The sequence below is a fragment of the Anser brachyrhynchus genome (assembly GCF_964034855.1).
Source record: "Anser brachyrhynchus genome assembly, contig: SCAFFOLD_384, whole genome shotgun sequence".
In the NCBI taxonomy this organism is placed as follows: Eukaryota; Metazoa; Chordata; class Aves; order Anseriformes; family Anatidae; genus Anser; species Anser brachyrhynchus.
Window position 1 is genome coordinate 58,925 of NW_027664025.1, and position 26,903 is coordinate 85,827.

Below are 26,903 nucleotides of genomic sequence, written 5' to 3' on the forward strand. Positions count from 1 at the left end.
TACTTAGGAATCTCATCCGGAGATCTGTCTTGAGGCGGGATAGTTGCGAGTGGCAGGGAGTGTGGGAGGATATGGGCAGGTTTCTAGAGCAGTGGTCACCTCCAGTGTTTTGGACATTCACCCCTGAACAACTGCAAAATCCTAAAAAGCTGGCAGAATGCTTGAAAAAAAGGTGTCATGACTCTGGCAGTTCCAAAGTGACACAAATCACTGTAGCGTGCTGGGGTCTGGCTTGTGCCTATCGAGCTGCAATTGATGTTATTAGCAACCTAGCTCCAGCTCCTGCAGCCGCTCCAGCTGCAGCTCCTGCAGCCGCTCCAGTTCCAGCTCCTGCAGCTACTCCAGCTGCAGCTCCTGCAGCCGCTCCAGTTCCAGCTCCTGCAGCTACTCCAGCTCCAGCTCCTGCAGCCGCTCCAGTTCCAGCTCCTGCAGCTACTCCAGCTCCAGCTCCTGCAGCCGCTCCAGCTCCTGCAGCCGCTCCAGCTCCTGCAGCCGCTCCAGCTCCAGCTCCTGCAGCTACTCCAGCTCCAGCTCCTGCAGCCGCTCCAGCTCCAGCTCCTGCAGCCGCTCCAGCTCCAGCTCCTGCAGCCGTTCCGGCTCCTGCAGCCGCTCCAGCTCCGGCTCCTACAGCCGCTCCAGCTCCAGCTCCTGCAGCCGCTCCAGCTCCAGCCCCTGCAGCCGCTCCAGCTCCTGCAGCTGCCCCAGCTCGTGCAGCTGCTCCCACTCCTGTGGCTGGGTCAGAGAAACGAGCTGTAGCAGTGCAAGTTGACCCCGCAGAGTGTATTCCAAGCCCTGTGGCAGACCCTGTGTCTGGGTCAGAGAAACGAGCTGTAGCAGTGCAAGTTGACCCCGCAGAGGGTATTCCAACCCCTGTGGCAGACCCTGTGGCTGGGTCAGAGAAACGAGCTGTAGCAGTGCAAGTTGCCCCTGTAGACAAGGTGAAAAAATGGTATAGAGGCTCAGGTCGTTTAAAACGCAGACAGTCTTCTGCTAAGTCTGGGCGAAGTGAAGACGAGGCTGGGCCATCAAAGGTGCAGGAGACTGAAGATGAGGATGAGGATGGCGAAAAATCAACAGTAACTACCCGGACTTCATACCAGCCATCAAAGGTGCAGGAGACTGAAGATGAGGATGAGGATGTCGGAAAATCAACAGTAATTACCCGGACTCTATACCAGCGTGAGCTACGAGATGTGCGAAAAGATTTTGGTCGCTGTATAGGCGAGCAGCTTGTCACCTGGCTGCTCCGGTGCTGGGACACGGGAGCCAATTATGTGGAATTGGAGGGCAAGGAAGCCAGGCGGCTGGGATCCCTTGCTAGGGACGCATGCATTGACAAAGCAATTGGAGATGGAGCACAATCTCGCAGCCTCTGGAGGCGTCTCCTGTCAGCTGTGAAGGAAAGGTATCTCTTCAAGGAAGAACTTGTATGTTTACCAAGCAAATGGACCACCATGGAGAAGGGAATTCAGTACCTGAGGGAATTGGCCGTACGGGAAGTAATTTATAAGGACCTAGATGACGCACAAACATCCGCAGATCCAGATGCAGTCCAGTGTACACCACCCATGTGGCGGAAGTTTGTACGGAGTGCCCCATCATCATATGCCAACTCATTAGCAATACTAGCCTGGAAAACGGAGGAGAATCCCACAGTGAATGAAGTGACTAAAATACTCCGGCAGTACGAAGGAAATCTCTCCTCTTCCCTAAAGGCCTGTGTCTCAGCTGTGGAGAAACTCTCTGAAGAGGTCCACCAACTTAAAGAGAATTTATCTTCCCCTCCACCTGAACGAACCAGTGTCCACCAGCTAAAAGAGAATGCTTTAGAGAAACTTTCTGAAAAGATCCACCAACTTGAAGAAAGATTATCTTCCCCTTCACCTGAACGAACCAGTGTCCACCAGCTAAAAGAGAATGCTTTGGAGAAACTTTCTGAAAAGATCCACCAACTTGAAGAAAGATTATCTTCCCCTTCACCTGAACGAACCAGTGTCCACCAGCTAAAAGAGAATGCTTTGGAGAAACTTTCTGAAAAGATCCACCAACTTGAAGAAAGATTATCTTCCCCTTCACCTGAACGAACTAGTGTCCACCAGCTAAAAGAGAATACCTTGGAGAAACTTTCTGAAGAGATCCACCAACTTAAAGAGAGTTTATTTTCCTCCCCACCTGTACAAACCAGTGTCTCAGCTATTAGGGGTAAACGTTCATCTATGCAAGGAAGACAATATGGTGGGCACACACACCGCGCCACCCTGTGGTTTTACCTACGTGACCATGGAGAGGACATGAGAAAATGGGATGGAAAATCTACTGCGACCCTAGAGGCACGGGTACGTGAATTGCAAAGGAAAACAATTGGGAAAAAGGAGTTCTCTGAAAGGTTTGCTGCTCCAACTTCCAGCAGGCAGTCCTTTAAACACAGAAATGAAGATTCTGACCAGGACTAGAGGGGCCCTGCCTCCAGCCAGGGGGAGGAAAGGGACAATCGAGTTTATTGGACTGTGTGGATTCGATGGCCTGGCACGTCAGACGCACAGAAGTATAAGGCTTTGGTAGACACCGGTGCACAATGTACTCTAATGCCATCAAGCTATAAAGGGCCAGAGCCCATCTGTATTTATGGTGTGACGGGGGGATCCCAGCAGTTAACTGTATTGGAGGCTGAAGTGAGTCTAACCGGTAATGAGTGGCAAAAGCACCGTATTGTGACTGGCCCAGATGCTCCGTGCATCCTTGGCATAGACTATCTTAGAAGAGGATATTTCAAGGACCCAAAAGGGTTCCGCTGGGCTTTTGGCATAGCTGCTTTGGAGACAGAGGACATTAAACAGTTGTCTACCTTGCCTGGTCTCTCAGAGGACCCTTCTGTTGTGGGGTTGCTGAGGGTTGAAGAACAGCAAGTGCCGATCGCTACCACAACTGTGCACCGGCGGCAATATCGCACCAACCGAGACTCCCTGAGTCCCATCCATAAGCTAATTCGTCAACTGGAGAGCCAAGGAGTGATCAGCAAGACTCATTCACCTTTTAATAGTCCCATATGGCCAGTGCGAAAGTCTAATGGTGAGTGGAGACTAACAGTGGACTATCGTGGCCTGAACGAAGTCACGCCACCACTGAGTGCTGCAGTGCCGGACATGCTAGAACTCCAGTATGAACTGGAATCAAAGGCAGCCAAGTGGTATGCCACAATTGATATCGCTAATGCATTTTTCTCCATCCCTCTAGCAGCACAGTGCAGGCCACAGTTTGCTTTCACTTGGAGGGGAGTCCAATATACTTGGAATCGGCTGCCCCAGGGGTGGAAACACAGCCCTACCATTTGCCATGGACTGATCCAGTCTGCGCTGGAGCAGGGGGAAGCTCCTGAACACCTGCAGTACATCGATGACATCATTGTGTGGGGTGACACTGCAGAAGAAGTTTTCGAGAAAGGGAAGAAAATAGTCCAAATCCTTCTGAAGGCCGGTTTTGCCATAAAACAGAATAAAGTTAAAGGACCTGCACGAGAGATCCAGTTTTTAGGAATAAAATGGCAAGATGGACGCCGTCAAATCCCAATGGATGTGATCAACAAAATAACAGCTATGTCTCCACCAACTAGCAAAAAAGAAACACAAACTTTCCTAGGTGTCGTGGGGTTTTGGAGAATGCATATTCCAAATTACAGTCTGATTGTAAACCCGCTCTACCAAGTAACCCGTAAGAAGAATGCTTTTGAATGGGGCCCTGAGCAACGACAAGCCTTTGAACAAATTAAGCAGGAAATAGTTCATGCAGTAGCCCTCGGGCCAGTCCGAACAGGACCAGATGTAAAGAATGTGCTCTACACCGCAGCCGGAGAGAATGGTCCCACCTGGAGCCTCTGGCAGAAAGAACCTGGGGAAACTCGAGGTCGACCCCTGGGGTTTTGGAGTCGGGGATACAGAGGATCTGAAGCCCGCTATACTCCAACTGAAAAGGAGATATTGGCAGCATATGAAGGAGTTCGATCTGCTTCGGAAGTGGTCGGTACTGAAGCGCAGCTCCTCCTGGCACCCCGACTGCCGGTACTAGGCTGGATGTTCAAAGGAAGGGTCCCCTCTACGCATCATGCAACTGATGCTACATGGAGCAAGTGGGTTGCACTGATTACTCAGCGGGCTCGAATAGGAAACCCCAGTCGCCCAGGAATCTTGGAGGTGATTATGGACTGGCCAGAAGGCAAATACTTTGGGATATCACCAGAGGAGGAGGTGGTTCGTGCTGAAGAAGCCCCCCTGTACAACAAGCTACCGGAAAATGAGAAGAAATATGCCTTGTTCACTGACGGGTCCTGTCGTATTGTGGGAAAGCATCGGAGATGGAAAGCTGCTGTATGGAGTCCTACACGACGAGTTGCAGAAGCTGCTGAGGGAGAAGGTGAATCGAGTCAGTTTGCAGAAGTAAAAGCCATTCAGCTGGCTTTAGATATTGCTGAACGAGAAAAGTGGCCAGTTCTCTATCTCTATACTGATTCATGGATGGTAGCAAATGCCCTGTGGGGGTGGTTACAGCAATGGAAGCAGAACAACTGGCAGCGCAGGGGCAAGCCCATCTGGGCTGCGGCATTGTGGCAAGATATTGCTGCCCGGGTAGAGAACCTGGTTGTAAAGGTACGCCATGTAGATGCTCATGTGCCCAAGAATCGGGCTACTGAAGAACACCAAAACAACCAGCAGGTGGATCAGGCTGCTAAGATTGAAGTGGCTCAGGTGGACCTGGACTGGCAACATAAAGGTGAATTATTTATAGCCCGATGGGCCCATGACACCTCAGGCCATCAAGGTAGAGATGCAACCTACAGATGGGCTCGTGATCGAGGGGTGGACCTGACCATGGACACTATAGCACAGGTTATTCATGACTGTGAAACATGTGCTGCAATCAAGCAAGCCAAACGGTCAAAACCTCTTTGGTATGGAGGACGATGGCTGAAATATAAATATGGAGAGGCCTGGCAGATTGATTACATCACACTCCCTCAAACCCGCAACGGCAAGCGCCACGTACTTACAATGGTGGAAGCAACCACCGGATGGCTGGAAACATATCCTGTGCCCCATGCCACCGCCCGGAACACTATCCTGGGCCTTGAAAAGCAAGTCTTATGGCGACATGGCACCCCAGAGAGAATTGAGTCAGACAACGGGACTCATTTCCGAAACAACCTTATAGACACTTGGGCCAAAGAACATGGTATTGAGTGGGTGTATCACATCCCCTATCATGCACCAGCCTCTGGAAAAGTTGAACGATACAATGGACTGTTGAAGACTACACTGAAAGCAATGGGTGCTGGGACATTCAAAAATTGGGATACACATTTGGCAAAGGCCACCTGGTTAGTCAATACCAGGGGATCTGCCAACCGAGCTGGACCTGCCCAATCAAACCTGTTACGCACTGTAGAAGGGGATAAAGTTCCTGTAGTGCACGTAAGAAACATGCTGGGTAAAACAGTCTGGGCTACTCCTGCCTCAGGAAAAGGCAAACCCATTCGTGGAATTGCTTTTGCTCAGGGACCTGGATGCACTTGGTGGGTAATGCAAAAGAATGGGGAGGTCCGGTGTGTACCTCAAGGGGATTTGATACTGGGTGAGAATAGCCCATGAGTTGAATTGTAGTATGTTAATTATTATATAATAATGTATGTCATCACTACCATGATTGCTATATATCATAGATGAAAATGGTGATTAATTAGAATGTATTGGACAGAGTGTAACCTGAGCATGACATAAATGGTATGGAATAAGGGGTGGATATCTGTCCTGGTTCCAGTTAGGACAGAGTTAATGTTCCCTCATAGTAGCTGGTAGGGTGCTATGTTTTGGATTAGGATGAGAAGAGCGCTGATAACATGCTGATGTTTTAATTGTTGCAGAGCAGTGTTTACACCAGGCCAAGGACTTTTCGGCTTCTCGCTCTGTCCTGCCAGCGAGCAGGCTGGGGGTGCAGCAGGAGCTGGGAGGGGACAGACCCAGGACAGCTGACCCAAACTGGCCAAAGGGGTATTCCATACCATCTGACGTCATGCTAAACAATATATAGGGGTGGCTGGCCGGGGTGGGGGTGCCGGCTGCTCGGGAATAGGCTGGGCATCGGTCAGCGGGTGGTGAGCAATTGCATTGTGCATCACTTGTTTTCTTACACATTATTATTGTTAATACTATTACCATTATCACTATTATTATTATTATTGTTATTATTATTTTCCTGTCTTAATAAACTGTCTTTATCTCAACTCACAGGCTTCACTTTCCCGTTTCTCTCCCCCCATCCCAGAGAGGGAGGGGGGAGGGTGAGCGAACGGCTGTGTGGTGTTTAGCTGCCAGCCGGGTTAAACCACAACACCCTAACCGCAACAAGAAGCTGAACCCGAGTTAGACCCGAAAAAACACGTACGGTGCCACTTTCTGCCATCAAAAAGTGCTCTCAGCGGAAGCCTTTGGGTACACCTGAACTCCCTGGGGAAGCCTTTACGCAACCCCACACTCAACAGGACTCTGCGTCTTCACTCTTTCCTAACAACCCTAAACATAACCCTAACCTGAACAAGAAGCTGAACTCGAGTTAGACCCGAAAAAACACGTACGGTGCCACTTTCTGCCATCAAAAAGTGCTCTCAGCGGAAGCCTTTGGGTACACCTGAACTCCCTGGGGGAGCCTTTACGCAACCCCACACTCAACAGGACTCTGCGTCTTCACTCTTTCCTAACAACCCTAAACATAACCCTAACCGCAACAAGAAGCTGAACCCGAGTTAGACCCGAAAAAACACGTACGGTGCCACTTTCTGCCATCAAAAAGTGCTCTCAGCGGAAGCCTTTGGGTACACCTGAACTCCCTGGGGGAGCCTTTACGCAACCCCACACTCAACAGGACTCTGCGTCTTCACTCTTTCCTAACAACCCTAAACAAAACCCTAACCGCAACAAGAAGCTGAACCCCAGTTAGACCCGAAAAAACACGTACGGTGCCACTTTCTGCCATCAAAAAGTGCTCTCAGCGGAAGCCTTTGGGTACACCTGAACTCCCTGGGGGAGCCTTTATGCAACCCCACACTCAACAGGACTCTGCGTCTTCACTCTTTCCTAACAACCCTAAACATAACCCTAACCGCAACAAGAAGCTGAACCCGAGTTAGACCCGAAAAAACACGTACGGTGCCACTTTCTGCCATCAAAAAGTGCTCTCAGCGGAAGCCTTTGGGTACACCTGAACTCCCTGGGGGAGCCTTTACGCAACCCCACACTCAACAGGACTCTGCGTCTTCACTCTTTCCTAACAACCCTAAACAAAACCCTAACCGCAACAAGAAGCTGAACCCGAGTTAGACCCGAAAAAACACGTACGGTGCCACTTTCTGCCATCAAAAAGTGCTCTCAGCGGAAGCCTTTGGGTACACCTGAACTCCCTGGGGGAGCCTTTACGCAACCCCACACTCAATAGGACTCTGCGTCTTCACTCTTTCCTAACAACCCTAAACATAACCCTAACCGCAACAAAAAGCTGAACCAGAGTTAGACCCGAAAAAACACGTACGGTGCCACTTTCTGCCATCAAAAAGTGCTCTCAGCGGAAGCCTTTGGGTACACCTGAACTCCCTGGGGGAGCCTTTACGCAACCCCACACTCAACAGGACTCTGCGTCTTCACTCTTTCCTAACAACCCTAAACATAACCCTAACCGCAACAAGAAGCTGAACCCGAGTTAGACCCGAAAAAACACGTACGGTGCCACTTTCTGCCATCAAAAAGAGCTCTCAGCGGAAGCCTTTGGGTACACCTGAACTCCCTGGGGGAGCCTTTACGCAACCCCACACTCAACAGGACTCTGCGTCTTCACTCTTTCCTAACAACCCTAAACATAACCCTAACCGCAACAAGAAGCTGAACCCGAGTTAGACCCGAAAAAACACGTACGGTGCCACTTTCTGCCATCAAAAAGTGCTCTCAGCGGAAGCCTTTGGGTACACCTGAACTCCCTGGGGGAGCCTTTACGCAACCCCACACTCAGCAGGACTCTGCGTCTTCACTCTTTCCTAACAACCCTAAACATAACCCTAACCGCAACAAGAAGCTGAACCCGAGTTAGACCCGAAAAAACACGTACGGTGCCACTTTCTGCCATCAAAAAGTGCTCTCAGTGGAAGCCTTTGGGAACACCTGAACTCCCTGGGGGAGCCTTTACGCAACCCCACACTCAACAGGACTCTGCGTCTTCACTCTTTCCTAACAACCCTAAACATAACCCTAACCGCAACAAGAAGCTGAACCCGAGTTAGACCCGAAAAAAGACGTACGGTGCCACTTTCTGCCATCAAAAAGTGCTCTCAGCGGAAGCCTTTGGGTACACCTGAACTCCCTGGGGGAGCCTTTATGCAACCCCACACTCAACAGGACTCTGCGTCTTCACTCTTTCCTAACAACCCTAAACATAACCCTAACCGCAACAAGAAGCTGAACCCGAGTTAGACCCGAAAAAACACGTACGGTGCCACTTTCTGCCATCAAAAAGTGCTCTCAGCGGAAGCCTTTGGGTACACCTGAACTCCCTGGGGGAGCCTTTACGCAACCCCACACTCAACAGGACTCTGCGTCTTCACTCTTTCCTAACAACCCTAAACATAACCCTAACCGCAACAAGAAGCTCAACCCGAGTTAGACCCGAAAAAAGACGTACGGTGCCACTTTCTGCCATCAAAAAGTGCTCTCAGCGGAAGCCTTTGGGTACACCTGAACTCCCTGGGGGAGCCTTTACGCAACCCCACACTCAACAGGACTCTGCGTCTTCACTCTTTCCTAACAACCCTAAACATAACCCTAACCGCAACAAGAAGCTGAACCCGAGTTAGACCCGAAAAAACACGTACGGTGCCACTTTCTGCCATCAAAAAGTGCTCTCAGCGGAAGCCTTTGGGTACACCTGAACTCCCTGGGGGAGCCTTTACGCAACCCCACACTCAACAGGACTCTGCGTCTTCACTCTTTCCTAACAACCCTAAACATAACCCTAACCGGAACAAGAAGCTGAACCCGAGTTAGACCCGAAAAAACACGTACGGTGCCACTTTCTGCCATCAAAAAGTGCTCTCAGCGGAAGCCTTTGGGTACACCTGAACTCCCTGGGGGAGCCTTTAAGCAACCCCACACTCAACAGGACTCTGCGTCTTCACTCTTTCCTAACAACCCTAAACATAACCCTAACCGCAACAAGAAGCTGAACCCGAGTTAGACCCGAAAAAACACGTACGGTGCCACTTTCTGCCATCAAAAAGTGCTCTCAGCGGAAGCCTTTGGGTACACCTGAACTCCCTGGGGGAGCCTTTACGCAACCCCACACTCAACAGGACTCTGCGTCTTCACTCTTTCCTAACAACCCTAAACATAACCCTAACCGCAACAAGAAGCTGAACCCGAGTTAGACCCGAAAAAACACGTACGGTGCCACTTTCTGCCATCAAAAAGTGCTCTCAGCGGAAGCCTTTGGGTACACCTGAACTCCCTGGGGGAGCCTTTACGCAACCCCACACTCAACAGGACTCTGCGTCTTCACTCTTTCCTAATCAACCCTAAACATAACCCTAACCGCAACAAGAAGCTGAACCCGAGTTAGACCCGAAAAAACACGTACGGTGCCACTTTCTGCCATCCAAAAGTGCTCTCAGCGGAAGCCTTTGGGTACACCTGAACTCCCTGGGGGAGCCTTTACGCAACCCCACACTCAACAGGACTCTGCGTCTTCACTCTTTCCTAACAACCCTAAACATAACCCTAACCGCAACAAGAAGCTGAACCCGAGTTAGACCTGAAAAAACACGTACGGTGCCACTTTCTGCCATCAAAAAGTGCTCTCAGCGGAAGCCTTTGGGTACACCTGAACTCCCTGGGGGAGCCTTTACGCAACCCCACACTCAACAGGACTCTGCGTCTTCACTCTTTCCTAATCAACCCTAAACATAACCCTAACCGCAACAAGAAGCTGAACCCGAGTTAGACCCGAAAAAACACGTACGGTGCCACTTTCTGCCATCCAAAAGTGCTCTCAGCGGAAGCCTTTGGGTACACCTGAACTCCCTGGGGGAGCCTTTACGCAACCCCACACTCAACAGGACTCTGCGTCTTCACTCTTTCCTAACAACCCTAAACATAACCCTAACCGCAACAAGAAGCTGAACCCGAGTTAGACCTGAAAAAACACGTACGGTGCCACTTTCTGCCATCAAAAAGTGCTCTCAGCGGAAGCCTTTGGGTACACCTGAACTCCCTGGGGGAGCCTTTACGCAACCCCACACTCAACAGGACTCTGCGTCTTCACTCTTTCCTAACAACCCTAAACATAACCCTAACCGCAACAAGAAGCTGAACCCGAGTTAGACCCGAAAAAACACGTACGGTGCCACTTTCTGCCATCAAAAAGTGCTCTCAGCGGAAGCCTTTGGGTACACCTGAACTCCGTGGGGGAGCCTTTACGCAACCCCACACTCAACAGGACTCTGCGTCTTCACTCTTTCCTAACAACCCTAAACATAACCCTAACCGGAACATGAAGCTGAACCCGAGTTAGACCCGAAAAAACACGTACGGTGCCACTTTCTGCCATCAAAAAGTGCTCTCAGCGGAAGCCTTTGGGTACACCTGAACTCCCTGGGGGAGCCTTTATGCAACCCCACACTCAACAGGATTCTGCGTCTTCACTCTTTCCTAACAACCCTAAACATAACCCTAACCGCAACAAGAAGCTGAACCCGAGTTAGACCCGAAAAAACACGTACGGTGCCACTTTATGCCATCAAAAAGTGCTCTCAGCGGAAGCCTTTGGGTACACCTGAACTCCCTGGGGGAGCCTTTACGCAACCCCACACTCAACAGGACTCTGCATCTTCACTCTTTCCTAACAACCCTAAACATAACCCTAACCGGAACATGAAGCTCAACCCGAGTTAGACCCGAAAAATCACGTACGGTGCCACTTTCTGCCATCAAAAAGTGCTCTCAGCGGAAGCCTTTGGGTACACCTGAACTCCCTGGGGGAGCCTTTATGCAATCCCACACTCAACAGGACTCTGCGTCTTCACTCTTTCCTAACAACCCTAAACATAACCCTAACCGGAACAAGAAGCTGAACTCGAGTTAGACCCGAAAAAACACGTACGGTGCCACTTTCTGCCATCAAAAAGTGCTCTCAGCGGAAGCCTTTGGGTACACCTGAACTCCCTGGGGGAGCCTTTACGCAACCCCACACTCAACAGGACTCTGCGTCTTCACTCTTTCCTAACAACCCTAAACATAACCCTAACCGCAACAAGAAGCTGAACTCGAGTTAGACCCGAAAAAACACGTACGGTGCCACTTTCTGCCATCAAAAAGTGCTCTCAGCGGAAGCCTTTGGGTACACCTAAACTCCCTGGGGGAGCCTTTACGCAACCCCACACTCAACAGGACTGTGCGTCTTCACTCTTTCCTAACAACCCTAAACATAACCCTAACCGCAACAAGAAGCTGAACCCGAGTTAGACCCGAAAAAACACGTACGGTGCCACTTTCTGCCATCAAAAAGTGCTCTCAGCGGAAGCCTTTGGGTACACCTGAACTCCCTGGGGGAGCCTTTACGCAACCCCACACTCAACAGGACTCTGCGTCTTCACTCTTTCCAAACAACCCTAAACATAACCCTAACCGGAACAAGAAGCTGAACCCGAGTTAGACCCAAAAAAACACATACGGTGCCACTTTCTGCCATCAAAAAGTGCTCTCAGCGGAAGCCTTTGGGTACACCTGAACTCCCTGGGGGAGCCTTTACGCAACCCCACACTCAACAGGACTCTGCGTCTTCACTCTTTCCTAACAACCCTAAACATAACCCTAACTGCAACAAGAAGCTGAACCCGAGTTAGACCCGAAAAAACACGTACGGTGCCACTTTCTGCCATCAAAAAGTGCTCTCAGCGGAAGCCTTTGGGTACACCTGAACTCCCTGGGGGAGCCTTTACGCAACCCCACACTCAACAGGACTCTGCGTCTTCACTCTTTCCTAACAACCCTAAACATAACCCTAACCGCAACAAGAAGCTGAACCCGAGTTAGACCCAAAAAAACACGTACGGTGCCACTTTCTGCCATCAAAAAGTGCTCTCAGCGGAAGCCTTTGGGTACACCTGAACTCCCTGGGGGAGCCTTTACGCAACCCCACACTCAACAGGACTCTGCGTCTTCACTCTTTCCTAACAACCCTAAACATAACCCTAACCGGAACATGAAGCTCAACCCGAGTTAGACCCGAAAAAACACGTACGGTGCCACTTTCTGCCATCAAAAAGTGCTCTCAGCGGAAGCCTTTGGGTACACCTGAACTCCCTGGGGGAGCCTTTACGCAACCCCACACTCAACAGGACTCTGCGTCTTCACTCTTTCCTAACAACCCTAAACATAACCCTAACCGCAACAAGAAGCTCAACCCGAGTTAGACCCGAAAAAACACGTACGGTGCCACTTTCTGCCATCAAAAAGTGCTCTCAGCGGAAGCCTTTGGGTACACCTGAACTCCCTGGGGGAGCCTTTACGCAACCCCACACTCAACAGGACTCTGCGTCTTCACTCTTTCCTAACAACCCTAAACATAACCCTAACCGGAACAAGAAGCTCAACCCGAGTTAGACCTGAAAAAACACGTACGGTGCCACATTCTGCCATCAAAAAGTGCTCTCAGCGGAAGCCTTTGGGTACACCTGAACTCCCTGGGGGAGCCTTTATGCAATCCCACACTCAACAGGACTCTGCGTCTTCACTCTTTCCTAACAACCCTAAACATAACCCTAACCGGAACAAGAAGCTGAACCCGAGTTAGACCCGAAAAAACACGTACGGTGCCACTTTCTGCCATCAAAAAGTGCTCTCAGCGGAAGCCTTTGGGTACACCTGAACTCCCTGGGGGAGCCTTTACGCAACCCCACACTCAACAGGACTCTGCGTCTTCACTCTTTCCTAACAACCCTAAACATAACCCTAACCGCAACAAGAAGCTGAACCCGAGTTAGACCCGAAAAAACACGTACGGTGCCACTTTCTGCCATCAAAAAGTGCTCTCAGCGGAAGCCTTTGGGTACATCTGAACTCCCTGGGGGAGCCTTTACGCAACCCCACACTCAACAGGACTCTGCGTCTTCACTCTTTCCTAACAACCCTAAACATAACCCTAACCGCAACAAGAAGCTGAACCCGAGTTAGACCCGAAAAAACACGTACGGTGCCACCTTCTGCCATCAAAAAGTGCTCTCAGCGGAAGCCTTTGGGTACACCTGAACTCCCTGGGGGAGCCTTTACGCAACCCCACACTCAACAGGACTCTGCGTCTTCACTCTTTCCTAACAACCCTAAACATAACCCTAACCGCAACAAGAAGCTGAACCCGAGTTAGACCCGAAAAAACACGTACGGTGCCACTTTCTGCCATCAAAAAGTGCTCTCAGCGGAAGCCTTTGGGTACACCTGAACTCCCTGGGGGAGCCTTTACGCAACCCCACACTCAACAGGACTCTGCGTCTTCACTCTTTCCTAACAACCCTAAACATAACCCTAACCGCAACAAGAAGCTGAACCCGAGTTAGACCCGAAAAAACACGTACGGTGCCACTTTCTGCCATCAAAAAGTGCTCTCAGCGGAAGCCTTTGGGTACACCTGAACTCCCTGGGGGAGCCTTTACGCAACCCCACACTCAACAGGACTCTGCGTCTTCACTCTTTCCTAACAACCCTAAACATAACCCTAACCGCAACAAGAAGCTGAACCCGAGTTAGACCCGAAAAAACACGTACGGTGCCACTTTCTGCCATCAAAAAGTGCTCTCAGCGGAAGCCTTTGGGTACACCTGAACTCCCTCGGGGAGCCTTTACGCAACCCCACACTCAACAGGACTCTGCGTCTTCACTCTTTCCTAACAACCCTAAACATAACCCTAACCGGAACATGAAGCTCAACCCGAGTTAGACCCGAAAAAACACGTACGGTGCCACTTTCTGCCATCAAAAAGTGCTCTCAGCGGAAGCCTTTGGGTACACCTGAACTCCCTGGGGGAGCCTTTACGCAACCCCACACTCAACAGGACTCTGCGTCTTCACTCTTTCCTAACAACCCTAAACATAACCCTAACCGCAACAAGAAGCTGAACCCGAGTTAGACCCGAAAAAACACGTACGGTGCCACTTTCTGCCATCAAAAAGTGCTCTCAGCGGAAGCCTTTGGGTACACCTGAACTCCCTGGGGGAGCCTTTACGCAACCCCACACTCAACAGGACTCTGCGTCTTCACTCTTTCCTAACAACCCTAAACATAACCCTAACCGCAACAAAAAGCTGAACCCGAGTTAGACCCGAAAAAACACGTACGGTGCCACTTTCTGCCATCAAAAAGTGCTCTCAGCAGAAGCCTTTGGGTACACCTGAACTCCCTGGGGGAGCCTTTACGCAACCCCACACTCAACAGGACTCTGCGTCTTCACTCTTTCCTAACAACCCTAAACATAACCCTAACCGCAACAAGAAGCTGAACCCGAGTTAGACCCGAAAAAACATGTACGGTGCCACTTTCTGCCATCAAAAAGTGCTCTCAGCGGAAGCCTTTGGGTACACCTGAACTCCCTGGGGGAGCCTTTACGCAACCCCACACTCAACAGGACTCTGCGTCTTCACTCTTTCCTAACAACCCTAAACATAACCCTAACCGGAACAAGAAGCTGAACCCGAGTTAGACCCAAAAAAACACGTACGGTGCCACTTTCTGCCATCAAAAAGTGCTCTCAGCGGAAGCCTTTGGGTACACCTGAACTCCCTGGGGGAGCCTTTACGCAACCCCACACTCAACAGGACTCTGCGTCTTCACTCTTTCCTAACAACCCTAAACATAACCCTAACCGGAACATGAAGCTCAACCCGAGTTAGACCCGAAAAAACACGTACGGTGCCACTTTCTGCCATCAAAAAGTGCTCTCAGCGGAAGCCTTTGGGTACACCTGAACTCCCTGGGGGAGCCTTTACGCAACCCCACACTCAACAGGACTCTGCGTCTTCACTCTTTCCTAACAACCCTAAACATAACCCTAACCGGAACATGAAGCTCAACCCGAGTTAGACCCGAAAAAACACGTACGGTGCCACTTTCTGCCATCAAAAAGTGCTCTCAGCGGAAGCCTTTGGGTACACCTGAACTCCCTGGGGGAGCCTTTACGCAACCCCACACTCAACAGGACTCTGCGTCTTCACTCTTTCCAAACAACCCTAAACATAACCCTAACCGGCACAAGAAGCTGAACCCGAGTTAGACCCGAAAAAACACGTACGGTGCCACTTTCTGCCATCAAAAAGTGCTCTCAGCGGAAGCCTTTGGGTACACCTGAACTCCCTGGGGGAGCCTTTACGCAACCCCACACTCAACAGGACTCTGCGTCTTCACTCTTTCCAAACAACCCTAAACATAACCCTAACCGGAACATGAAGCTCAACCCGAGTTAGACCCGAAAAAACACGTACGGTGCCACTTTCTGCCATCAAAAAGTGCTCTCAGCGGAAGCCTTTGGGTACACCTGAACTCCCTGGGGGAGCCTTTACGCAACCCCACACTCAACAGGACTCTGCGTCTTCACTCTTTCCTAACAACCCTAAACATAACCCTAACCGCAACAAGAAGCTGAACCCGAGTTAGACCCGAAAAAACACGTACGGTGCCACTTTCTGCCATCAAAAAGTGCTCTCAGCGGAAGCCTTTGGGTACACCTGAACTCCCTGGGGGAGCCTTTACGCAACCCCACACTCAACAGGACTCTGCGTCTTCACTCTTTCCTAACAACCCTAAACATAACCCTAACCGCAACAAGAAGCTGAACCCGAGTTAGACCCGAAAAAACACGTACGGTGCCACTTTCTGCCGTCAAAAAGTGCTCTCAGCGGAAGCCTTTGGGTACACCTGAACTCCCTGGGGGAGCCTTTATGCAACCCCACACTCAACAGGACTCTGCATCTTCACTCTTTCCAAACAACCCTAAACATAACCCTAACCGCAACAAGAAGCTGAACCCGAGTTAGACCCGAAAAAACACGTACGTTGCCACTTTCTGCCATCAAAAAGTGCTCTCAGCGGAACCCTTTGGGTACACCTGAACTCCCTGGGGGAGCCTTTACGCAACCCCACACTCAACAGGACTCTGCGTCTTCACTCTTTCCTAACAACCCTAAACATAACCCTAACCGCAACAAGAAGCTGAACCCGAGTTAGACCCGAAAAAACACGTACGGTGCCACTTTCTGCCATCAAAAAGTGCTCTCAGCGGAAGCCTTTGGGTACACCTGAACTCCCTGGGGGAGCCTTTACGCAACCCCACACTCAACAGGACTCTGCGTCTTCACTCTTTCCAAAGAACCCTAAACATAACCCTAACCGCAACAAGAAGCTGAACCCGAGTTAGACCCGAAAAAACACGTACGGTGCCACTTTCTGCCATTAAAAAGTGCTCTCAGCGGAAGCCTTTGGGTACACCTGAACTCCCTGGGGGAGCCTTTACGCAACCCCACACTCAACAGGACTCTGCGTCTTCACTCTTTCCTAACAACCCTAAACATAACCCTAACCGCAACAAGAAGCTGAACCCGAGTTAGACCCGAAAAAACACGTACGGTGCCACTTTCTGCCGTCAAAAAGTGCTCTCAGCGGAAGCCTTTGGGTACACCTGAACTCCCTGGGGGAGCCTTTACGCAACCCCACACTCAACAGGACTCTGCGTCTTCACTCTTTCCTAACAACCCTAAACATAACCCTAACCGCAACAAGAAGCTCAACCCGAGTTAGACCCGAAAAAACACGTACGGTGCCACTTTCTGCCGTCAAAAAGTGCTCTCAGCGGAAGCCTTTGGGTACACCTGAACTCCCTGGGGGAGCCTTTACGCAACCCCACACTCAACAGGACTCTGCATCTTCACTCTTTCCTAACAACCCTAAACATAAGCCTAACCGGCACAAGAAGCTGAACCCGAGTTAGACCCGAAAAAACACGTACGGTGCCACTTTCTGCCATTAAAAAGTGCTCTCAGCGAAGCCTTTGGGTACACCTGAACTCCCTGGGGGAGCCTTTACGCAACCCCACACTCAACAGGACTCTGCATCTTCACTCTTTCCTAACAACCCTAAACATAAGCCTAACCGGCACAAGAAGCTGAACCCGAGTTAGACCCGAAAAAACACGTACGGTGCCACTTTCTGCCATTAAAAAGTGCTCTCAGCGGAAGCCTTTGGGTACACCTGAACTCCCTGGGGGAGCCTTTACGCAACCCCACACTCAACAGGACTCTGCGTCTTCACTCTTTCCTAACAACCCTAAACATAACCCTAACCGCAACAAGAAGCTGAACCCGAGTTAGACCCGAAAAAACACGTACGGTGCCACTTTCTGCCATCAAAAAGTGCTCTCAGCGGAAGCCTTTGGGTACACCTGAACTCCCTGGGGGAGCCTTTACGCAACCCCACACTCAACAGGACTCTGCGTCTTCACTCTTTCCTAACAACCCTAAACATAACCCTAACCGCAACAAGAAGCTCAACCCAAGTTAGACCCGAAAAAACACGTACGGTGCCACTTTCTGCCATCAAAAAGACCTCTCAGCGGAAGCCTTTGGGTACACCTGAACTCCCTGGGGGAGCCTTTACGCAACCCCACACTCAACAGGACTCTGCGTCTTCACTCTTTCCTAACAACCCTAAACATAACCCTAACCGCAACAAGAAGCTGAACCCGAGTTAGACCCGAAAAAACACGTACGGTGCCACTTTCTGCCATCAAAAAGTGCTCTCAGCGGAAGCCTTTGGGTACACCTGAACTCCCTGGGGGAGCCTTTATGCAACCCCACACTCAACAGGACTCTGCGTCTTCACTCTTTCCAAACAACCCTAAACATAACCCTAACCGGAACAAGAAGCTGAACCCGAGTTAGACCCGAAAAAACACGTACGGTGCCACTTTCTGCCATCAAAAAGTGCTCTCAGCGGAAGCTTTTGGGTACACCTGAACTCCCTGGGGGAGCCTTTACGCAACCCCACACTCAACAGGACTCTGCGTCTTCACTCTTTCCTAACAACCCTAAACATAACCCTAACCGCAACAAGAAGCTGAACCCGAGTTAGACCCGAAAAAACACGTACGGTGCCACTTTCTGCCATCAAAAAGTGCTCTCAGCGGAAGCCTTTGGGTACACCTGAACTCCCTGGGGGAGCCTTTACGCAACCCCACACTCAACAGGACTCTGCGTCTTCACTCTTTCCTAACAACCCTAAACATAACCCTAACCGCAACAAGAAGCTGAACCCGAGTTAGACCCGAAAAAACACGTACGGTGCCACTTTCTGCCATCAAAAAGTGCTCTCAGCGGAAGCCTTTGGGTACACCTGAACTCCCTGGGGGAGCCTTTACGCAACCCCACACTCAACAGGACTCTGCGTCTTCACTCTTTCCTAACAACCCTAAACATAACCCTAACCGCAACAAGAAGCTGAACCCGAGTTAGACCCAAAAAAACACGTACGGTGCCACTTTCTGCCATCAAAAAGTGCTCTCAGCGGAAGCCTTTGGGTACACCTGAACTCCCTGGGGGAGCCTTTACGCAACCCCACACTCAACAGGACTCTGCGTCTTCACTCTTTCCTAACAACCCTAAACATAACCCTAACCGCAACAAGAAGCTGAACCCGAGTTAGACCCGAAAAAACACGTACGGTGCCACTTTCTGCCATCAAAAAGTGCTCTCAGCGGAAGCCTTTGGGTACACCTGAACTCCCTGGGGGAGCCTTTACGCAACCCCACACTCAACAGGACTCTGCGTCTTCACTCTTTCCTAACAACCCTAAACATAACCCTAACCGGAACATGAAGCTCAACCCGAGTTAGACCCGAAAAAACACGTACGGTGCCACTTTCTGCCATCAAAAAGTGCTCTCAGCGGAAGCCTTTGGGTACACCTGAACTCCCTGGGGGAGCCTTTATGCAATCCCACACTCAACAGGACTCTGCGTCTTCACTCTTTCCTAACAACCCTAAACATAACCCTAACCGCAACAAGAAGCTCAACCCGAGTTAGACCCGAAAAAACACGTACGGTGCCACTTTCTGCCATCAAAAAGTGCTCTCAGCGGAAGCCTTTGGGTACACCTGAACTCCCTGGGGGAGCCTTTACGCAACCCCACACTCAACAGGACTCTGCGTCTTCACTCTTTCCTAACAACCCTAAACATAACCCTAACCGCAACAAGAAGCTGAACCCGAGTTAGACCCGAAAAAACACGTACGGTGCCACTTTCTGCCATCCAAAAGTGCTCTCAGCGGAAGCCTTTGGGTACACCTGAACTCCCTGGGGGAGCCTTTACGCAACCCCACACTCAACAGGACTCTGCGTCTTCACTCTTTCCTAACAACCCTAAACATAACCCTAACCGGAACAAGAAGCTCAACCCGAGTTAGACCCGAAAAAACACGTACGGTGCCACTTTCTGCCGTCAAAAAGTGCTCTCAGCGGAAGCCTTTGGGTACACCTGAACTCCCTGGGGGAGCCTTTACGCAACCCCACACTCAACAGGACTCTGCGTCTTCACTCTTTCCTAACAACCCTAAACATAACCCTAACCGCAACAAGAAGCTGAACCCGAGTTAGACCCGAAAAAACACGTACGGTGCCACTTTCTGCCATCCAAAAGTGCTCTCAGCGGAAGCCTTTGGGTACACCTGAACTCCCTGGGGGAGCCTTTACGCAACCCCACACCCAACAGGACTCTGCGTCTTCACTCTTTCCTAACAACCCTAAACATAACCCTAACCGCAACAAGAAGCTGAACCCGAGTTAGACCCGAAAAAACACGTACGGTGCCACTTTCTGCCATCCAAAAGTGCTCTCAGCGGAAGCCTTTGGGTACACCTGAACTCCCTGGGGGAGCCTTTACGCAACCCCACACTCAATAGGACTCTGCGTCTTCACTCTTTCCTAACAACCCTAAACATAACCCTAACCGCAACAAGAAGCTCAACCCGAGTTAGACCCGAAAAAACACGTACGGTGCCACTTTCTGCCATCCAAAAGTGCTCTCAGCGGAAGCCTTTGGGTACACCTGAACTCCCTGGGGGAGCCTTTACGCAACCCCACACTCAACAGGACTCTGCGTCTCCCCTCTTTCCTAACAACCCTAAACATAACCCTAACCGCAACAAGAAGCTCAACCCGAGTTAGACCCGAAAAAACACGTACGGTGCCACTTTCTGCCATCAAAAAGTGCTCTCAGCGGAAGCCTTTGGGTACACCTGAACTCCCTGGGGGAGCCTTTACGCAACCCCACACTCAACAGGACTCTGCGTCTTCACTCTTTCCTAACAACCCTAAACATAACCCTAACCGCAACAAGAAGCTGAACCCGAGTTAGACCCGAAAAAACACGTACGGTGCCACTTTCTGCCGTCAAAAAGTGCTCTCAGCGGAAGCCTTTGGGTACACCTGAACTCCCTGGGGGAGCCTTTACACAACCCCACACTCAACAGGACTCTGCGTCTTCACTCTTTCCAACAACCCTAAACATAACCCTAACCGCAACAAGAAGCTGAACTCGAGTTAGACCCGAAAAAACACGTACGGTGCCACTTTCTGCCATCAAAAAGTGCTCTCAGCGGAAGCCTTTGGGTACACCTGAACTCCCTGGGGGAGCCTTTACGCAACCCCACACTCAACAGGACTCTGCGTCTTCACTCTTTCCTAACAACCCTAAACATAACCCTAACCGCAACAAGAAGCTGAACCCGAGTTAGACCCGAAAAAACACGTACGGTGCCACTTTCTGCCATCAAAAAGTGCTCTCAGCGGAAGCCTTTGGGTACACCTGAACTCCCTGGGGGAGCCTTTACGCAACCCCACACTCAACAGGACTCTGCGTCTTCACTCTTTCCTAACAACCCTAAACAAAACCCTAACCGCAACAAGAAGCTGAACCCGAGTTAGACCCGAAAAAACACGTACGGTGCCACTTTCTGCCATCAAAAAGTGCTCTCAGCGGAAGCCTTTGGGTACACCTGAACTCCCTGGGGGAGCCTTTACACAACCCCACACTCAATAGGACTCTGCGTCTTCACTCTTTCCTAACAACCCTAAACAAAACCCTAACCGCAACAAGAAGCTGAACCCGAGTTAGACCCGAAAAAACACGTACGGTGCCACTTTCTGCCATCAAAAGGTGCTCTCAGCGGAAGCCTTTGGGTACACCTGAACTCCCTGGGGGAGCCTTTACGCAACCCCACACTCAACAGGACTCTGCGTCTTCACTCTTTCCTAACAACCCTAAACATAACCCTAACCGCAACAAGAAGCTGAACCCGAGTTAGACCCGAAAAAACACGTACGGTGCCACTTTCTGCCATCAAAAAGTGCTCTCAGCGGAAGCCTTTGGGTACATCTGAACTCCCTGGGGGAGCCTTTACGCAACCCCACACTCAGCAGGACTCTGCGTCTTCACTCTTTCCTAACAACCCTAAACATAACCCTAACCGCAACAAGAAGCTGAACCCGAGTTAGACCCGAAAAAACACGTACGGTGCCACTTTCTGCCATCAAAAAGTGCTCTCAGCGGAAGCCTTTGGGTACACCTGAACTCCCTGGGGGAGCCTTTACGCAACCCCACACTCAACAGGACTCTGCGTCTTCACTCTTTCCTAACAACCCTAAACATAACCCTAACCGGAACATGAAGCTCAACCCGAGTTAGACCCGAAAAAACACGTACGGTGCCACTTTCTGCCATCAAAAAGTGCTCTCAGCGGAAGCCTTTGGGTACACCTGAACTCCCTGGGGGAGCCTTTATGCAATCCCACACTCAACAGGACTCTGCGTCTTCACTCTTTCCTAACAACCCTAAACATAACCCTAACCGCAACAAGAAGCTCAACCCGAGTTAGACCCGAAAAAACACGTACGGTGCCACTTTCTGCCATCAAAAAGTGCTCTCAGCGGAAGCCTTTGGGTACACCTGAACTCCCTGGGGGAGCCTTTACGCAACCCCACACTCAACAGGACTCTGCGTCTTCACTCTTTCCTAACAACCCTAAACATAACCCTAACCGCAACAAGAAGCTGAACCCGAGTTAGACCCGAAAAAACACGTACGGTGCCACTTTCTGCCATCCAAAAGTGCTCTCAGCGGAAGCCTTTGGGTACACCTGAACTCCCTGGGGGAGCCTTTACGCAACCCCACACTCAACAGGACTCTGCGTCTTCACTCTTTCCTAACAACCCTAAACATAACCCTAACCGGAACAAGAAGCTCAACCCGAGTTAGACCCGAAAAAACACGTACGGTGCCACTTTCTGCCGTCAAAAAGTGCTCTCAGCGGAAGCCTTTGGGTACACCTGAACTCCCTGGGGGAGCCTTTACGCAACCCCACACTCAACAGGACTCTGCGTCTTCACTCTTTCCTAACAACCCTAAACATAACCCTAACCGCAACAAGAAGCTGAACCCGAGTTAGACCCGAAAAAACACGTACGGTGCCACTTTCTGCCATCCAAAAGTGCTCTCAGCGGAAGCCTTTGGGTACACCTGAACTCCCTGGGGGAGCCTTTACGCAACCCCACACTCAACAGGACTCTGCGTCTTCACTCTTTCCTAACAACCCTAAACATAACCCTAACCGCAACAAGAAGCTGAACCCGAGTTAGACCCGAAAAAACACGTACGGTGCCACTTTCTGCCATCAAAAAGTGCTCTCAGCGGAAGCCTTTGGGTACACCTGAACTCCCTGGGGGAGCCTTTACGCAACCCCACACTCAACAGGACTCTGCGTCTTCACTCTTTCCTAACAACCCTAAACATAACCCTAACCGCAACAAGAAGCTCAACCCGAGTTAGACCCGAAAAAACACGTACGGTGCCACTTTCTGCCATCCAAAAGTGCTCTCAGCGGAAGCCTTTGGGTACACCTGAACTCCCTGGGGGAGCCTTTACGCAACCCCACACTCAACAGGACTCTGCGTCTTCACTCTTTCCTAACAACCCTAAACATAACCCTAACCGCAACAAGAAGCTCAACCCGAGTTAGACCCGAAAAAACACGTACGGTGCCACTTTCTGCCATCAAAAAGTGCTCTCAGCGGAAGCCTTTGGGTACACCTGAACTCCCTGGGGGAGCCTTTACGCAACCCCACACTCAACAGGACTCTGCGTCTTCACTCTTTCCTAACAACCCTAAACATAACCCTAACCGCAACAAGAAGCTGAACCCGAGTTAGACCCGAAAAAACACGTACGGTGCCACTTTCTGCCGTCAAAAAGTGCTCTCAGCGGAAGCCTTTGGGTACACCTGAACTCCCTGGGGGAGCCTTTACGCAACCCCACACTCAACAGGACTCTGCGTCTTCACTCTTTCCTAACAACCCTAAACATAACCCTAACCGCAACAAGAAGCTCAACCCGAGTTAGACCCGAAAAAACACGTACGGTGCCACTTTCTGCCATCCAAAAGTGCTCTCAGCGGAAGCCTTTGGGTACACCTGAACTCCCTGGGGGAGCCTTTACGCAACCCCACACTCAACAGGACTCTGCGTCTTCACTCTTTCCTAACAACCCTAAACATAACCCTAACCGCAACAAGAAGCTCAACCCGAGTTAGACCCGAAAAAACACGTACGGTGCCACTTTCTGCCATCAAAAAGTGCTCTCAGCGGAAGCCTTTGGGTACACCTGAACTCCCTGGGGGAGCCTTTACGCAACCCCACACTCAACAGGACTCTGCGTCTTCACTCTTTCCTAACAACCCTAAACATAACCCTAACCGCAACAAGAAGCTGAACCCGAGTTAGACCCGAAAAAACACGTACGGTGCCACTTTCTGCCGTCAAAAAGTGCTCTCAGCGGAAGCCTTTGGGTACACCTGAACTCCCTGGGGGAGCCTTTACGCAACCCCACACTCAACAGGACTCTGCGTCTTCACTCTTTCCTAACAACCCTAAACATAACCCTATGTCCTGGTTCCAGTTAGGACAGAGTTAATGTTCCCTCATAGTAGCTGGTAGGGTGCTATGTTTTGGATTAGGATGAGAAGAGCGCTGATAACATGCTGATGTTTTAATTGTTGCAGAGCAGTGTTTACACCAGGCCAAGGACTTTTCGGCTTCTCGCTCTGTCCTGCCAGCGAGCAGGCTGGGGGTGCAGCAGGAGCTGGGAGGGGACAGACCCAGGACAGCTGACCCAAACTGGCCAAAGGGGTATTCCATACCATCTGACGTCATGCTAAACAATATATAGGGGTGGCTGGCTGGGGTGGGGGGCCGGCTGCTCGGGGATAGGCTGGGCATCGGTCAGCGGGTGGTGAGCAATTGCATTGTGCATCACTTGTTTTCTTACACATTATTATTGTTAATACTATTACCATTATCACTATTATTATTATTATTGTTATTATTATTTTCCTGTCTTAATAAACTGTCTTTATCTCAACTCACAGGCTTCACTTTCCCGTTTCTCTCCCCCCATCCCAGAGAGGGAGGGGGGAGGGTGAGCGAACGGCTGTGTGGTGTTTAGCTGCCAGCCGGGTTAAACCACAACAGTCTTTTTGGCGCCCAACGTGGGGCCCGAAGGGTTGAGATATCGACAAATCTGACCAGAGTGTGTTAAACTAAAATTGGTATAAGTATTGGACCTGCTTAATAGTTGCTAGTCACGATGTTGATTGCCTTAATCTCCAGTCTGCTGTACCTGTATTCCAAATTGAGTTTTATGGTGCGTTACTTTCTGTATGTGCTCCCTGTTGCACTGTTTATCCTTTCCGGGCCCTGGTTTAAGATTGTTATGGTACTGTGCGGTGTAACAATGGCTTATGAAATGATGAAATATCTGGTCACGACTTTAACCTGGTATTTGTACTCAGCACTGACGTCGACTCTATACTTTGGAACCCATATCTCGGAAACTATTAGCAATTACACCTATTGCCTGTTTTCGTTAGGGAGCCAATCTGTGAAGGGGACAGGGGAAGACATGTTTCCCTACCTGTTCACTCTCCCTTTCTCCTTCACCACCACTCTCTTATCCCCCGAGTTAGTTACGGTGGTTCTCCGAGATATTGAATATCCTTGGGATACTCAGACCAGCCTGCTCTTGTTGTTATGTCTCCTGAATGCGCTTCAGATTTTGTGGAGGGTTAAACAACTACTTAGGAATCTCATCCGGAGATCTGTCTTGAGGCGGGGTAGTTGCGAGTGGCAGGGAGTGTGGGAGGATATGGGCAGGTTTCTAGAGCAGTGGTCACCTCCAGTGTTTTGGACATTCACCCCTGAACAACTGCAAAATCCTAAAAAGCTGGCAGAATGCTTGAAAAAAAGGTGTCATGACTCTGGCAGTTCCAAAGTGACACAAATCACTGTAGCGTGCTGGGGTCTGGCTTGTGCCTATCGAGCTGCAATTGATGTTATTAGCAACCTAGCTCCAGCTCCTGCAGCCGCTCCAGCTGCAGCTCCTGCAGCCGCTCCAGTTCCAGCTCCTGCAGCTACTCCAGCTGCAGCTCCTGCAGCCGCTCCAGTTCCAGCTCCTGCAGCTACTCCAGCTCCAGCTCCTGCAGCCGCTCCAGTTCCAGCTCCTGCAGCTACTCCAGCTCCAGCTCCTGCAGCCGCTCCAGCTCCTGCAGCCGCTCCAGCTCCAGCAGCCGCTCCAGCTCCAGCTCCTGCAGCTACTCCAGCTCCAGCTCCTGCAGCCGCTCCAGCTCCAGCTCCTGCAGCCGTTCCGGCTCCTGCAGCCGCTCCAGCTCCAGCTCCTGCAGCCGCTCCAGCTCCAGCTCCTGCAGCCGTTCCGGCTCCTGCAGCCGCTCCAGCTCCGGCTCCTACAGCCGCTCCAGCTCCAGCTCCTGCAGCCGCTCCAGCTCCAGCCCCTGCAGCCGCTCCAGCTCCTGCAGCTGCCCCAGCTCGTGCAGCTGCTCCCACTCCTGTGGCTGGGTCAGAGAAACGAGCTGTAGCAGTGCAAGTTGACCCCGCAGAGTGTATTCCAAGCCCTGTGGCAGACCCTGTGTCTGGGTCAGAGAAACGAGCTGTAGCAGTGCAAGTTGACCCCGCAGAGGGTATTCCAACCCCTGTGGCAGACCCTGTGGCTGGGTCAGAGAAACGAGCTGTAGCAGTGCAAGTTGCCCCTGTAGACAAGGTGAAAAAATGGTATAGAGGCTCAGGTCGTTTAAAACGCAGACAGTCTTCTGCTAAGTCTGGGCGAAGTGAAGACGAGGCTGGGCCATCAAAGGTGCAGGAGACTGAAGATGAGGATGAGGATGGCGAAAAATCAACAGTAACTACCCGGACTTCATACCAGCCATCAAAGGTGCAGGAGACTGAAGATGAGGATGAGGATGTCGGAAAATCAACAGTAATTACCCGGACTCTATACCAGCGTGAGCTACGAGATGTGCGAAAAGATTTTGGTCGCTGTATAGGCGAGCAGCTTGTCACCTGGCTGCTCCGGTGCTGGGACACGGGAGCCAATTATGTGGAATTGGAGGGCAAGGAAGCCAGGCGGCTGGGATCCCTTGCTAGGGACGCATGCATTGACAAAGCAATTGGAGATGGAGCACAATCTCGCAGCCTCTGGAGGCGTCTCCTGTCAGCTGTGAAGGAAAGGTATCTCTTCAAGGAAGAACTTGTATGTTTACCAAGCAAATGGACCACCATGGAGAAGGGAATTCAGTACCTGAGGGAATTGGCCGTACGGGAAGTAATTTATAAGGACCTAGATGACGCACAAACATCCGCAGATCCAGATGCAGTCCAGTGTACACCACCCATGTGGCGGAAGTTTGTACGGAGTGCCCCATCATCATATGCCAACTCATT

At 50.9% G+C, this 26,903-nt stretch overlaps 1 protein-coding gene across 1 annotated transcript; it reads left to right on the top strand.

Moving 5' to 3' along the window:
* LOC308186475 (uncharacterized protein) lies at positions 1-26,903 on the top strand. The gene is made up of 2 exons (XM_080608599.1): positions 1-1,109; positions 25,700-26,903. The coding sequence occupies exons 1-2, from the start codon at positions 72-74 to the stop codon at positions 26,039-26,041; spliced, it is 1,380 nt and encodes a 459-aa protein (XP_080464725.1). The 5' UTR covers positions 1-71; the 3' UTR covers positions 26,042-26,903.

Coding starts and splice junctions, on each gene's coding strand:
- LOC308186475 (XM_080608599.1), top strand. CDS start 72: ATGGGCAGGTTTCTAGAGCAGTGGTCACCTCCAGTGTTTTGGACATTC. Junction 1,110..25,699: donor CTTCATACCAGCCATCAAAG/GTGCAGGAGACT, acceptor CAGCTCCTGCAG/CCGCTCCAGCTCCTGCAGCC.